The sequence below is a fragment of the Miscanthus floridulus genome, chromosome 5, assembly GCF_019320115.1.
Source record: "Miscanthus floridulus cultivar M001 chromosome 5, ASM1932011v1, whole genome shotgun sequence".
NCBI classification, from domain to species: Eukaryota; Viridiplantae; Streptophyta; class Magnoliopsida; order Poales; family Poaceae; genus Miscanthus; species Miscanthus floridulus.
The window spans coordinates 140,708,111-140,723,266 of NC_089584.1; the positions used below are offsets into that span (position 1 = coordinate 140,708,111).

Sequence of the window (15,156 nt, forward strand, 5' to 3'; positions counted from 1 at the left end):
GAAGCGTAACTGTGTTTGTAACTTGGGCCTGTGCAGTTTGTCAGTGGCATGCAATGTTTTGTTGCAATGCAACTTGTGACTGAGCAGTACGCCCAGTTGTGCTTTGATTCTCTCTAATTGCTCACTAGCAGTTGTATTAGGTGTAACGTATATGCATCCCCAGCTGGTGCATGCGTGTATAGTCCTTTTTTGTCCTTGTGAAGACAAGCTGGTAGTAGCACCCGCGTGTATGTTGACGGTATCGAATATGCAACGCACTGTTAGCACCTTAATCTATTCATTCAGTATTCATCAACTCGGGAGAACATTTGATCATTCTTATTCCAAGACTGTTCTTCCTTGAGGTTCCTTCACCGGCTGAGGCATATACAGCTTACTAGGCTGTTCAGCAGGACTGAAAAATAAACCAAAATACTGTTCCGGCTGATTGTTATGAGAAAAAATATTGTTCTGTCTGAAATCACTGCTCATGTGAACAGTGATTTTGTAAGTGCGCTGGCCAGCCAGCCGAACGCGCGGTACATTAGCCTACAGAGACCAGGAAACGAACAGCAAGCCGAGTGGAATACGCACTTTTCAGGTTGTCCTTAGGGTATTTGATTGAGGGGCTAAAGCATAGGAGGTGTTATATAGGGGTATCGTATAGGATATTCGGGTACTAATAAAAAAATAAATTACAGAATCTGTCAGTATGAATTTATTAAGCCTAATTAATTCGTCATTAGCACATATTTACTGTAGCATCATATTGTTAAATTATAGACTAATTTGGCTTAAAAATCGTCTTACAAAACAGTCTCAATCTGTGCATTTAGTTTCGTAAATAGTCTATATTTAATACTTCATACATATATTAAACATCTGATAAAATAACGACTAAAGCTCAGGAGGCGCAACCAAACAGGCCTTCGCCTCAACGTGAGCCCTTGGACAGCGAGACCTTACGCGCAGACGAGGCAGGTCGATGCATCGGAGGGACGCTGCAAAGTACTCGTCGCCAACTGTGACGCCTCGAACTACCCCAACCTACCCGAAGAGTCCAAAAGCAAGCGTCGCCTTCCGTGAAGCCTCGTCGGCACCGAGCCGTCGAAACACCGAGAGAGCGAGCGCACGCACGCACGCACGGGCAAGGCAGGGCCAGGCCAATCGATCTCGTTGCACCGGCAGTCTGCAGCCGACCGAACCGTGAGAATCTGATCTGATCCATCGCTAGCCGGGGCTTAAAAAAATCAGCTCCGGTTCGTCGCCGTCGATCAACGTGGCGGCTCCTCAGCGGCCGGAATCTGCTAATGACTCAGCATTACGCTACTACTGTTCGCCTGTGCCAGGAGCGCCGAGCGGCTCGCTTAAAAATACGGCACCGGAGGCCCAGCGCATGTGCTGTCCGACCGACGCTGCAATCATGGTCGTCGCCGGGCGCCGACGACTTGTGAACGTGGCCCAAATCCAAATTGTATCTAGTCGTCGTACTATTAGCCAGATGCATTCCATTTCGTTCTACAACACACAAGGGCACCTGACACGCGGACGTGAACGGTCTCCCCTTCGTTACAGCATGCCCACATGCCGCTGTTGTACGTACCTACGAACGCATGATCCTAGGCGTATTTCGGTCGTCGAGATCACTGACTCAGCTCCGCCGTAGAGATTGATCATAATCCATATGACAAGCTCCAGTTTGGAACGGATGGAACGTAAATGCTTTTTGTACATTCTATTTGTGTAAGAAATTTTTCTACGAGGTCATTTGGGATGGAGGGATTGAATTCTACAATGAAATTTTATCAAGGAACGAGCCATGTTCAAGAAATTTTGTACTAGGAAATAAGCATTTGGTGTGACCTCATGTCTTCCTAGTGCTTTCTCTGCTCGATCCGTGTCTTAGGATTTAAGACTTCTTATGTGCATCCGATGATCCGAACTCTTCTATATTTTTCTACTACCGGGGGTCCCTATATAATTTTCAATTGCATAAGCACTCATTTTTTCCTGTCTCTAGTTTCTGAGAGCTGCGTGGGCAGTTTTATCCCCATTTTATATTAATAAACTAAATAAAAAGCGCATGCCATTATTTCAGGCCTACCAAACAGTAAATTAACATGGCAATTTGGACTGAACAGTACTCCAACTGCTGCTAGAAAGAGATACTACTGCTAGATGAATGGCTACAGCAGTGTTCAACCGAACAGTGAGCCGTAAGCAGCCAACTGCCGGGGGCGAGCGATTGATTCCGCCGGCCCCCGCCATTCATGCAGGCAAAACCGTGTTTGCCACCTCCCCATGTGCTGCCGCTTCCAACCGCCGCGCTACCGTGCGTGTGCCCGCGCCAAAAAGTCTCAGGAAACCACCGGCCTTTGGGCCTTTTTCAGCGCTCTCGCCCGCCGCCTCAGCAACAGGTGTCGTCTCCATCAGAGCCACCTCGCCTAATCCGTTTTAATTAAGGAGGAGGGTCTTGGTCTGGGGGTGTTAAACAAACACAGGTTAATCGCCAATCATTTCCGCACGGTGGACGTCTCGCCTCTGTCTCGACTTAACCTCCTCCCGTTTTGTCCTCACATCGCCCGCTTCTCCCCCTCTTTAAAATCCCAGGCCCTGCTGCCAGTCTCGGCACCCGGCAGCGGCAGCAACTATCCAGAGCCAGTGATCGACCGAGACAGAGACAGGAGCAGAGAGCAGAGCAGCTACTAGCCTAGTAGTAGAGAGCATCGGGGAGCCGGAGATGGTGAAGATTCCTAGCCCCAGGAGGCTGTTCAGGAGCCGGTCCAGGAGCACCACCACCAGCGTCGGCAGCGCGGACATCTGCGCCATGGTCGCCGAGCACGAGAAGATCGAGTGGGAGGTGCGGCCCGGCGGGATGCTGGTGCAGAAGCGGCGGTCGCCCGAGGAGGACGCGGCGGCCGATGGAGTACATCCTGGTGAGAGTCTCCACTGGGATGGCAGTGGCACGACGTCTCCATCGACGCCACCGCGACCTTCGGTACGTCGTCTTCTACTCCTCCGCGGCACCGCATTGCCGTGCTGTCTGCTCTCCATTGTTCTTACTCCCTGCCCCGTGCGATCAAACTACTAAACGGGAAGCATGGCGCTGTTTGCTAAGCTGCGTTTTCTCCAACAATTCCAATGCAGGCGACCTGAAGGTGATGCTGTCGCTGGTGACCGGGCTGTGGCCCAGGGAGCAGAGGCTGCTGTACAGGGGCAAGGAGAGGGACGACTGCGAGCACCTGCACATGGTGGGCGTCCAGGACAAGGACAAGGTGCTGCTCCTGGAGGACCCGGCCGTCAAGGAGAGGAAGCTCAGGTCAACCACCTTGGCGCAGCTCATGGGCGTGCCCTGCCACTCCTTCATCCAAGTGTAGAGAGAGAAATCCCCAGGAATTTCTTGCCAGGTTTTTCTTTTTTTTTTCCGTCTTCTTTTCCAGTTTGCCTGCGTGAGCGACAGAGCGAAGGTTTCAGTTCAGTCTAACACTCTAACTGCAGTGTTCAGACTTCAGAGCCTGCTGAGTTTCAGGGCTTGAATTCGATCAATCGAATCAAGACATTTGCAAACATAGGAAGGACATATATAAGATGATAAATACATGGTGTAAATTACTGTGAACCGGTAATGTAATCCCAGTGCCAGTGTGAGCCAGTAATTCTTTGTTTCTTAACTCTGTATATACTCTTTTCTTGAGAACAGCAATACAGTTCGGAAATTCATGGATGCTCTGAAAATTCTTGTCTTTTGCCCAGAATCCAGTACCACATAGCCCCATTTTCTCTTATCAGCTTTGGCATGTACTGGATCCAGAAATGCAAGAGCAATCTGTTGCGGTTGCTCGGTTTTCAGTTCCGTTGTACTTTGCATACACATGCTGTTTCATGTTGCAATTGACAAACCAAGCGGCAGCAGGTTTACGGCTACCAAACATGTAGTAGAAAACTGCCAGCTTGCGCTGAACTGCAAAGGCTGGACAGAAACCTGCTTTAAACAAGCTGCCCCTGCCCACCATTAACCACTACTTACAAAATCCTCGCAGAATCAAAGAAATGGTTGGTACTATTATCGGGGGAGAAAAGGACATGTCTGCGCCAAAGGCTTTTTTTTTGCATGGAGAAAAGTATGCACTTTGAGGATCAGCATTGCAAAAGCAAAAATTATGTGATATAGGACAGGTGATAGCACGGAGAAAAAAGTCGTCGCTTTCAAGTGTTGATACTCCTGCTCCCGTTACTATCAGGCTGCGTTTGGTTTATGAGGCTTTTGCACTATGCAGTGTTTGGTTCAGAGGATTAAGGCCGTAATTACTACGTAATTAGGTTGATAACCCCTAGCGCAGTTTCCCTTGGCACATGCACTACTGTACATCTGCCCTTCAAGTCGCAATTGACGTATGCCAAGAAAAGCATCGAGGTTTACGGTTACCGACCGCCAGCTTGCACTGAACTGCAAAGTTTGAGCACAAGATTTGCTTTTTTATAGCAAGTTGTCAACCGCATACCTGAACTTTTATAAAGTGGTCGAGCCAGCGGTCTGCGCTCTGAATCTCTCACGACGGCGAGCACAAATAGTTCAGTCGTAGTTTCCACTCGTCAGTCGCATGGCAAAGGCTGCTGTTTCTACCGTGCCTCTCCCAAGTCCCAAGCTCCTTTTTCCGGTGCCATTTTACAGTGGTCACGCGCACGCAACCGGCGCCAGTGGTGAGACCAGAGATGACTATGACTCGGCGGTAACATGTCAACGGCTGTGGATTGATCACCACCCATACAAAACGCCAAACAGGCGCGACCAGATATCGTGGGCTACGCGCCCTGAGCCCCCTGAGGCTCTGATGAAGCTGGCCCAGGGGCCAGGGGGCAGGTCCCGGGCCAGAGACAGGGACGCGAAATCTAACACGTGATTATCGATCCACCCGGTGCCCGAGACCCAGTCCCCTGAACTCGTGCCGGAAAGGGAGGGCCAGATTGAATGCCGGTAGCGCCCCACTCGCTCTCCGCGCACCGCCGGCCCGGCTCGGTGCCGATCCGCGGCGCATGTGCCGGCACTCCAGCAGAATCAGCGCAGACGGTGACGCACGTACGCCCTGATCAACTTGCCATGTTACCCCGGTGACCCGGATCGGTCCCGGGTAGCAGGTGGAAATGGGAATTCTCGCGCGCCCGGGGAATCGTCGCCGTCTCGCCACAGTTCAGTAGCCACGCCGCGCGGCTTATCCGAACGGGCGGCGGCCGGGTACATGCATGCCACTTCGCGCGCATGCCCGCAGGTCGGCAGCCGCATGCCCGCATGCGCGAGGGGTTCCCACGGAGCCAATGGGATGGCGCCGGCGCGCGTCGTATCCGCCTATCCGGTGTCCGCGGCGGCGCAGCCCACCACGAGAGAAATGACCTTTCATCCGCTTTGATTTTAGACTTTAGTCTCGGTATTTTTTACGTCCGGGAGTGAAAGAAGAATTAGTCTCGGTTGGAGCTACCAACAGAGACTAAAGACCCCCTGTCCTGGCACGCTTTCGCAGCAGGCCATCTTTAGTCTCGACCTTTAGTCCCGGTTGGTGTCACCAACCCGGATTAAAAGTCCCCCACCTGGGACTAACCCACAGGTAAATTCAAAAGGAGAGTGTCCAGGACCCTATCACATGTGGTGTACAGCTGAATTGATAAGGAGTTTATGCGCGAGGAAAGAGGTACTGGGTTCGAATCTTACACATAGTAAGAGAGGTCTCCTTACAATTTCGTTTATTTTTCTCATGAGGATGGACCTTTAGTCCCGGTTATGTGACCCGAGACCTTTAGTCCCGGTTATGTGACCCGGGACTAAAGACCCCCTTTAGTCCCGGATTCATAGTTCCGGTTAGGAAACCAGGACTAAAGCCAGTTCCCAATCGAGACTACAACTCATTTGTCTACTGGTGGCCGCCACATCGAGACTACAACCATTTGTCTACTGGTGGCCGCCGCTGGATCATCGATTAATTTGGTTCGTGTGTGCTCGCGGCAAACGTGCAAGACCTTTCCTAGATCCGTCAAGGCCTCAGCCGCATTAGTGCGTGTGACCACAGATGCAGATAGAACATGTTGGTGCTGCAGCGTCTGCTGCTCGCTACATCTACATATGCATGAGACCCTGCCGAACGTGCAACCACCACCATGCATATCTACCCCACGTCCCCACCACCTCCGGCTGCATTTGCACACAAGTGCACGCGCTGAAAAGGAGGAGGTTCTCATTTTTGGATGGGCTAAAGGTGCTAAAGATTCAATTTCTTAGCCTGAGGAAATATCAGTTGAACGATGGTACATCAGTTGAAATTTCAGTTCCAGGCTCTCTTTGATAACAGTGTTAGCATTAAACAACAACATTCGCCAATGTTTTTGCTTTTTAGTTCTTTTCCATTGAATAACTCTCTTCGGAGGGGTTTTAGTAGTGAGTGGCAAACTTGTAGAATGGCGTAATCCTAGTTGTGAGAATTCCGAATCTATGGTGAAATGAGGGCAGCGATAGTGCTGAATTGGCCTGACAAGAACGGCGAATACTCAGTAAATTCAATGTATAAGTTTCTTGTCACTGTCAGCAGTGATGTCTGAGTTAGGCCTGTTTTTTTTTAATCTTATGTACAACTTGTTGGCGGTAGTAGCATTGGCAATTCATAATAATGGTGGACTAGTGCTTGCTTGTAGAAAAAAATCTGAAGCCAAAACTAATTTTCCCATTAATAAAATAATATTCGCTCTATCCAAAAAAATGCAATCCTCACTCCTCAAAGAGTCAAACAATATGTACAAAGAAGTACCAACATTTATGATATTGAATAAGAATCATTAGATTAATTATAGAAAACAACGGCCACTCTAAATAGAGACATGAATACTGATATTTTTTCCTATGAACTTGATCAAATTTAGAAAAGTTTGACTTGTTTGAAACTTGGAATTGCAATTTTCTTTTGGTATATATAAATTAAGGCAGGTGACAATGATTACTACGCTGGGTGGGCCGATTCCTGATCGCCTTTAGGCCTTTCCGAGTCCATCAGACCTCCGGGCTCAGCCTATGACATCTGCGGCCCGTGTTCAACCTGGCCAGCATCTGTCAGACAGCCCAGCAACGGTCCCGGCCCACAAGGCGACAGCGCTGCTCTCCCTTCGCAGGACCGTCCCACTCCACCTGGAACCAAACAACGCCGGCCGGACGTCCGGCCACTCTAGCTATAAGTGGCGGACCCAATCCGAAAATGAAGGTAGGACGGACTTACTTACCGACTTAGACTACAAATTCTTTTACTAAAAACGAAAAGTGCATAACATGAACAAAAGCTGTAGAACTGCAAACGAGACTCAAGATGGTACCTTTTAAGGTATGAATCCACAATAATGCATATTTCAATTGAGAATTATAGAACAAAACTTGTCAATTTAAAAGATAAATCAATTAGAAAAGGGCTTATGAAAGACTTTTCCCCTAGTACCTCTTGTTCTTTTGATTCGGCAACATCACGATTGGGCCGAGTTATACGACTTGTTGAATTTCTAAGCTTTTCAAATACCATCACAAGATTTACAGCTTCGACAGGACCACCGGCCACACAACAACGGGGCAGCGCACAGCCCACCGGGGCAGCCGAGAGCCCGAGATGTGGAGGTTGTGGGCTGGTCTCCCTAATGCCTAAACGAGGCCCATGGCCCAGTAAGGCAACAGGCTAGCTAACGGTTCAGAAGGCCAGAAGGCACAAGCCCAGCTCCATGCCGGACGCCTGCCTGTCGCCGTATCGTCGTCAACCTCTCGACTCCTCGAGCTCAGCTGGTCGGGCGTCGCCGGGGGGTTGGGTTCCTGGCCGGAGGGGAGGTAGGGCGACTGCCCAACCTCGCCCTATAGGTCGGTCCGCCTATGCTAGCGATGGCGGAGATCGCCGGCGACGAGGCCCCAACGCCTCCTCCTCCTATCTCCGGCGAAGTCTCCACAGACCCGTATACTTCTACTCCTGCCTCTACCGGCAGCAACAACCCGCCGTTGCGCACGACGAAGCCCGGCGTGAAGCGCCTCATTCTCACCGCCTCCGTCCTCCTCTCCTTTCTCGTCGGTACTACCCACGACCTCCCCTATGCTATGGCTAGTGTTTTTGTGCACATCTCTGTATAACTCGCTCACATCTCTGTATGTCTCTCTTTAGGACTGCCCTTCCTACTGAAATCTACCGAGATCCATCGTTCGCCGCTGCCTTCGGACGCAATTACGGCGCTCGCCCACCGCCTTCACTCCACTCCGCCCTCCTTCCCATGCGGCCTCCACGCGGTCTTCCTCCGGTCGGTTCCCGATCGCTCTGATGCCTCCCTCACCCGTCGCCTTGAGCAATCGATTTCGGCCCAGCTCCAGCTTCTCCCAGCCACTTCTACTGCCGGTAATGTCTCGGTATCAGTCACCGTTGAGTCGGCTGGTGGCTGTTCCAGCAGTAGCAGTAACGTTGACTCAGGTTGGCAGTGTGGCACTGTGACCAGTGCAGACCTGGTGATTGGCGATGAGGTGTTCGATGAATTGCTGCACTCAGCTTTAGGCAGTGGTGGAGGGGATGGGTCTAGGGTTTACACGGTTGTGGTTGTGGAGGTTGATGACGCAGAGGGTATGAGGATTGTCGTTGGGAAGCACCGGCATGCTTGGGTGGTTGGAAAGGCTGATGAGGTTAAGGCTGTCTCAGTTATTGGCAAGGTATTTGCCAAGTATTTCATGAATGGGGGTATTGAGGAGGGTGAGGCAGGCATTGGGAAAGGCGAGTTCATGCCAGTTGGTTCAGATGGAAATGTTGTTCTATCCTTTAGCTTGTTGAATGCTGATCCAAGTGATTGGGTGTATGATTGGTAAGAACAAAATTCGCAACTCTGCTATACTTCTTTAGTTCTGCTGTTCCTTTGTTGTTGTGCTAATATTCCCTTCCGTATCAAATTGCTATAAAGATTCAAATTTTGTGTTCTATGTTAGTTGTTTAAGTACAAGTAATGTACAACATATTACATATTAGACTGCATCAAGAAAATACTTGTGCAAAACATTCATTTATCTAGACAATGGGGATATGGTATATTTCTTATTTACATCAGTTAGCTGTCCTGTAGGCTATGTTTAGCTTCCTGCAAAAATGAAACCTATTTTCCTTTGCTGCTGCTGCTGTTGGAATTTTCGCACTTAGGCATTCTACATGCAGGGATTTTGAAAAGATTGGTGAGAGGATGTTGAATCCTGTGGTTGAGGCACTGCGACCAATTGCAGAAATCAATATAGAAAGTCAGGTGCTAATTTGCATTAAACTAAGCTTATCTTCTTCCATTTCTTATGAAAATCATGATATTCCTTTTTGCTTAATATTGTCGATTTTAATAAGTAATAATCCTATCACTTCGTTTCAGGTTTTATACCACACTCCTAAGTCATCCTATTCTTATTCTGATGATAAACTGGGTGGCAATGTCCTTAGTATGGGAGACATTCCTTTCTTTGTATGTGTCTGACTTGTCTTGTTGAAACCATTTGCTCTTGATTGTACTACATGTCTATCCATAGCTTGCCACAATCATCTATAGTTATTAACTGCGAGTTCCAAAAATTTAATCGCTCCATGAAAAAATATGACGTTGACAGGTAAACTCAAATGAGTGGCACTTGGATACATCAATTTCAGCTACAGGACGATCAAAAGTTCTTCAATTTGTGGTGTATGTTCCTTGGATCAAACTTGATTGTTAACCTCTGTTTTTTTTTTTTTGTACATTAAACTTTTTTTTTGAAACTGTACATTAAACTTTACTCAAGTGTCAAAACCATGATGTAATATAATTTGTTCTCTTCAACAAATTTTCCTTTCTTTTTTTTTACCATCACATCATCATTTTCCTTTGTTAAACTTCTGGTAGATATAATGTGTCCATGATGTTTGTTTTTTCTTTGGACTGATGAAAACCTAAGAACACAACCCGTTACAGAAAATGTCATGTTTTCCCTATATTTCTGATTTTTAAAGTGTCAAGTGCGCGCAGATAAAAACATCACCTTGATGGTTCATTTATCAAGTTTGCTTATTACTTGTATTTTGTAAACAATCCAAAATGCCAGACCAACACCAAAAGCTAATTAAACCATTACAAGCAAGAGAGAACTAAACCAAGATAAAAGTTTACTATTAGAGTACAAATGTTTCTCGATGCTCTGCTGAACCGTTTATTCAATAATCATCAGATACATTCCATCTGCAAGGGAATGCCCATTATATTTACAACTTCCTGACGGCAGGCTTTCAAAAACTAATGCATTTATATCCCCAGTAAGTGGTACTATACCTAGCTGTAAAAAACTACTTTCTTTCTGTTACGCATCTTGCTATTTACTTGATAGCATTATTTTGTTACATAGATGTGGGGAGGTGTTCTCATCTGGAACCCACCGGACTGCTCACTTGATTCCAAGAAGACTCATGGTACCCGGAAGAAAATGTCATCTCAGGTATGGATTTTATCATTTTATTGCCTCTTTGATATCCTGGCATGTTCATATGCAAAGGCTACCCTTTCAAGTCTTCAAATACCCTTTTTGCAATAGCATTATTGCATTATTTGTATTTGAAACAGGAACTTATGGAGACCATCGAAATCTTCATTGGACAACTAAGGCAATTGTTTGGTCTGAAACCATCTTATCTCTCACAAGATATGGACATGCCAACTAAATTTGTAGTTAGTGAAAAGGGGTTCACAGAATGGTAAATATTTTCTCAACTGGCTTATTATATTTAGCACAGCACAAAAATCATCTTTCTATGGTGAAGCATAATATCACACGATCTGTAATTTCTATCCCATATTCATTACCCCATGGGACAACATTTGGTGATAATTATTATCGTTCTGATTATACACTCTGCATATTCTCAAACTGTCAGTACTATAGTTGCATCACATTGCTTGTACCAATACATATAGAATGGACCATCTCACCCTTTGAAATAGTGTTAGATCGATCAGAGTGAACCGGGCCTTCACCAAAGGTAGATGATGTCAATGTCTAGATGTTCTAGCAGTTCATTGTGAACACAACTGTTGACAGTTGCAAATCATATGTTTGATGGTATGCATTCACAAACAAGTCTGATTGTCCCATAGGGTTGATTTTTGAACTTTTCAAATTCTAAGTCCCTGCCCCTCAAGAAATGAACATAAAGCTCTAATGATCATTTTGTGTTTCTTACTCCCGCCTCTCTTTTTCCCTCGCAGGGAGTTAGATTTATTATATCGACACCATGCACGTTCCAATCTGCTGTCATGCCTCACCACGTTGGAGTCTCTATCCAGTCTGGTATGGCCCATCTGAAACCAGTGCTTAATGATATACAAAAGGCTGATCTTGCACGCGGGTGTCACTAATGTTATTATGTGGCCAGGTCCGCTCTCTCCCTAGAATGATTGTCATGGATGAAATTGGAAGACAGGTTCTACCTTCTACCACTCTTGCTAGATGGGAGCCCATTGATCTGTAAAGTAGTTTTTATCTTTGTTTTGGTTATGCGCAGTTAAAGCAACAGAAGTAGTTACATTCAGATAATATGTTTGTTTAAATATTTCACTGAACCTGCATCATATATGTATCCTATGTGTTGTTGTATCTTATCTTGTACTTAAAACACTTGTGCATGGGTTGATCTAATTGTTTACGATTTTGATTATAGCATATGATCAGTTAATAGCGAGCTTAAGCTGTGGTATTGTATCTTACCATGTACTTGAAACACTTGTGCATGGGTTGATCAGATTGTTTACGATTTTGATTATAGCATATGATTAGTTAATAGCAAGCTTAAGCTTGTTCCAACCATTTTCATTTTCTTTTCCAGGTTGAGCTTTCTCTTGAAGCTGCAAATTTAGCTCAGGGAAATGCAACTCTAGGAATAAGTGACTCTTCAGCAGGCAAGTTGGCGATAATTCGTTCCTTATAATGTCCTTGCACTTTTATGAACATTTGCTGAGAATTGTGCTGATGTACAGTATATGCAACAAGAGCCAGGGCATTGGCTGAGGATGCATTTTTCCATCCATCCATTATGTCAATCAGTTATGCTTCAATTGAGCACTATTTCGCCATTTACATGGTCAGTATACTATTGCAGACTTGTGTCAGCTTTCCAAACTTTTAGTGATGGTGCTCATAATTTTCTTTAATCCTGAAAGTAAAGTAAAAAAACCTAGTTATCATTCGATTCTTCAATCATCTATTTTAAAATCTCAGAATATAGCTTACCAATCTGCAACACATTTTGTCAAACTATAGAGTGGCGAGATGACAAGCATACATCAAAACCCATGTGCATGTTAATCAGTACTACATTGAAAAGGAATTCCTATTGAAAACTCCATACTTTCTGCAGCCATTTTTCGCACCAGTTTCCTTGCATGTGCTTCTGGCGGCAATCAAAGAGCTAAAACGTTACAAGGCAGAGCGAGCAAAATATTCTGCATTTCTTGCTTCCCAGGCGACATCCTCCTGATCTGGTGGTGATTAGCACGGATTTGCATCAGAAAAGTCTGAACATTTATACTGAAGCTGATGGTCGCTATTGGTACTGCACATAGTGGAGAGCGTGCAGCACTGCAGCAGTCACTTGTTCAGCTCACGGAAATGGCTAGGATGTCCAGCTGATGTCAGGCAGAGAGCTATACTTATCATGGGGTTAAGTGCTTGTAAAGCTAGCTGCATGCTGTAACATAGTCAAAATTTCTACCACTTGAAAAGTTCTTGTAACCCAAATTTTGTTCTTATATACCTCATACGGTCATGCCTACTCACAAGTCATATCAAAGGATTTCATTTTTTGATTTAAAAAGAACACATATTAAGAATCCAGATCGAAGTTGCGATGGTTAAAACATTGCTGCAAAATCAGAGCGTCTGACAACTGAACAAACCTGTGTTGCTTTAGGTATTACTAGTATTATTATGACATCTAGTTTAACAGTTTCAATCATGCAAGTCAGCTCCAAATTTAGCCAACAATAATACAGTGCTTCAAGCTCAGGGAAACGCAAACTGAACAACTTTTTATTTCTTGATACGGTTGGGTCTCGCAATATTTAAAAATCATATGGAGTCTTAATTGCCACAAATACTTTCCTATAATTCAGTACTTGAATGGTGCAGTCAAAATAGGATCTAGGAATTCAAAGGAACTTGTTCAGGTATTCATCCACGGTAGTGTACTTGACATCAGGGTAAAGGTCAGTGCCTTCAACTCCAAAGAAGGGTCAATCTCAAAATTGGTGTGGTCCCCCTTCACCCACCCAGAATGTCTGATTGACAGCGCTATGTTCAATGGAATTGGAGACTCTGAAACAGATCAGAGAGTAAAAAATGAGGACAAAAGTTTTACTGTTGTAAGGCTCCAAACAGCAGCCTGTTCGGCAGGCCGTAAACGATCGTGGATTATTTACTGCTGGCTGGTTTGGTGTAGAGAAAAAATACTTATTCAGCTTATAATCTATGATCGTATATGAGCAAGCGAACAAGCTGCAGATAAATGAGGACAAAAGTTGAGCCTGCTATTTTTAGACCTTGAATCTTCTTCAAGACATCGTCTTCTGGAATGTACACCCTTTCAAATGTCTTCCCAACTTTCTTCTCCCAGAGTGAGATAAGCTCATTGTGAGATAAGAAGTTGCTTGGTGGCCTCAGATATAGGATCTTATTCAGGGTTCTTGGATCATCTACAGCTTTTATTGTGTAGGTGCCAACATCCTCTTCTGTTCCAAATATTGCTATTGTCCACACAAAAAATATATAAAATTTTCCGCAAAAAAAATTTATAAATTAACTAAAGTGTATTCATATCTTCCTTAGTTCCTTTCATTGTAATTTGTATACAACCCTACAAGTACATATTGCTTTGATTGTACGACCCACAAAAAGGTAAGCTACATATAGTCAACAAATTGTAATTAGTCTTACCTTTCACATTTCCATCACCTAAGATGAACCTTCAGCCTGTTCAGCAGGCCGTAAACGATCGTGGATTATTTACTGTTGGCTGGTTTGGTGTGAGAGAAAAATACTGTTCCAACTTATAATCCACGATCATATACGAGCAAGCGAACAGACTTTATCTATTGGAAGGCCTGTAACCCCAATCTGTCCAACAGCTGGCAAGAAACGACCAGCAAAGAAGTTGGAGGATATATACGTGTAGGGGATCCCCTCGGCCTCTACGGCACGCCTTATACTAGCTTTGGCAGCAAACACCGATTTTGCAGGTTCAACCGCATGCACATGATCTACGTCATTCCCAAACTCCGATGGAAAGAATCTCTGGAAAATACTGCAACATTACACAGTAGCATATACAAAAGCAAACCTTCAACATTTACACAATATATTTGGATTTAAATCAGTGAAGCCTGTGAAGCCAAAAGGCAAGGACTGCCTGGTGTTCAAAAGAAATAAATAGGAATGCTCAACACGATCTCAGAGAAACAAATAAAAAAATCAATTAGCTTTCATTTTTCCTGCGTGGAGTTGGAAGACGACGAAAGAGACAAATATACATAATCGTAACATTAAAATGTCCACAACAAACTAAAAGATATACACAAATGACATTTTCCATTGAGGTACAGTAAGTTACCTTTATGTTTCCAGCATCTTTTATTGCTGAGATAATGCGGGTTTGATCTGGCAGCTGTGCATAACCCACCGCCGAGATCACAACATCTGCAGATTCCATTGGCACCACCAAGCTCTCATGGTTGTACAGATCCCCCCTGATGACGTGGCATAAATTTATCAATTACAACTCTGTGGAATCAAATCGTATCATTATAGTGACGATAACACATAGAATGATTATTGTACTTATTAGCATTACATTGATTGATTTTAATACATATAGCAAAGATAGCTGCATCCGTGTAAAATATAAACCAGTGGCAGTTCAAAAATCAGCATATAGATACGTGTACCACCGACCTTTACCAGAGCTATGGCCCACACAAGTTACCAAATCTCAAGTTTTGTCCCATTACAAATTAGATACTTAATACTGAGAATTATTATTCAGTAGCATTAATGCTCTGAATCTGAGCTAAGGTCAGTATAGTATGCAAAGGGACTAATATATGATGGTGATTGGATCAGGAATGGTAACGCAAACGCGA

At 45.0% G+C, this 15,156-nt stretch overlaps 1 protein-coding gene and 2 pseudogenes across 2 annotated transcripts; 2 read left to right on the top strand and 1 right to left on the bottom strand.

Annotated features, from left to right (window-relative positions):
• The first annotated feature begins 2,618 nt into the window (after nucleotides 1–2,618).
• LOC136450989 (BAG family molecular chaperone regulator 2-like) lies at nucleotides 2,619–3,636 on the top strand (annotated as a pseudogene).
• Nucleotides 3,637–7,726: 4,090 nt separating this feature from the next.
• On the top strand, nucleotides 7,727–12,794 carry LOC136453875 (uncharacterized). 2 transcript variants are annotated; one of them, XM_066454428.1, is made up of 13 exons: nucleotides 7,727–8,057; nucleotides 8,148–8,829; nucleotides 9,174–9,258; nucleotides 9,376–9,465; nucleotides 9,608–9,681; nucleotides 10,202–10,286; nucleotides 10,376–10,465; nucleotides 10,591–10,721; nucleotides 11,233–11,314; nucleotides 11,400–11,447; nucleotides 11,850–11,922; nucleotides 12,001–12,104; nucleotides 12,381–12,794. In XM_066454428.1, exons 1-13 carry the CDS (start codon nucleotides 7,865–7,867, stop codon nucleotides 12,498–12,500), a joined length of 1,857 nt encoding a protein of 618 aa, XP_066310525.1. In that variant the 5' UTR covers nucleotides 7,727–7,864; the 3' UTR covers nucleotides 12,501–12,794. The 2 variants fall into 2 exon arrangements, with proteins under 2 accessions (XP_066310525.1, XP_066310526.1); XM_066454429.1 differs by lacking the exon at nucleotides 12,381–12,794 and having other exon boundaries at nucleotides 11,400–11,491.
• Nucleotides 12,795–13,170: 376 nt separating this feature from the next.
• Nucleotides 13,171–14,774, bottom strand: LOC136455501 (phenylcoumaran benzylic ether reductase Pyrc5-like; annotated as a pseudogene).
• Between the last annotated feature and the right edge of the window lie 382 nt (nucleotides 14,775–15,156).

What these genes read in the sequence shown, in the direction of transcription:
- LOC136453875 (XM_066454428.1), top strand. Translation starts at nt 7,865, where the DNA reads ATGCTAGCGATGGCGGAGATCGCCGGCGACGAGGCCCCAACGCCTCCT. An exon ending in AAATCAATATAGAAAGTCAG is followed by an intron (nt 9,259 to 9,375) that starts GTGCTAATTTGC and finishes ACTTCGTTTCAG; the next exon opens with GTTTTATACCACACTCCTAA. An exon ending in ACTATTTCGCCATTTACATG is followed by an intron (nt 12,105 to 12,380) that starts GTCAGTATACTA and finishes TACTTTCTGCAG; the next exon opens with CCATTTTTCGCACCAGTTTC.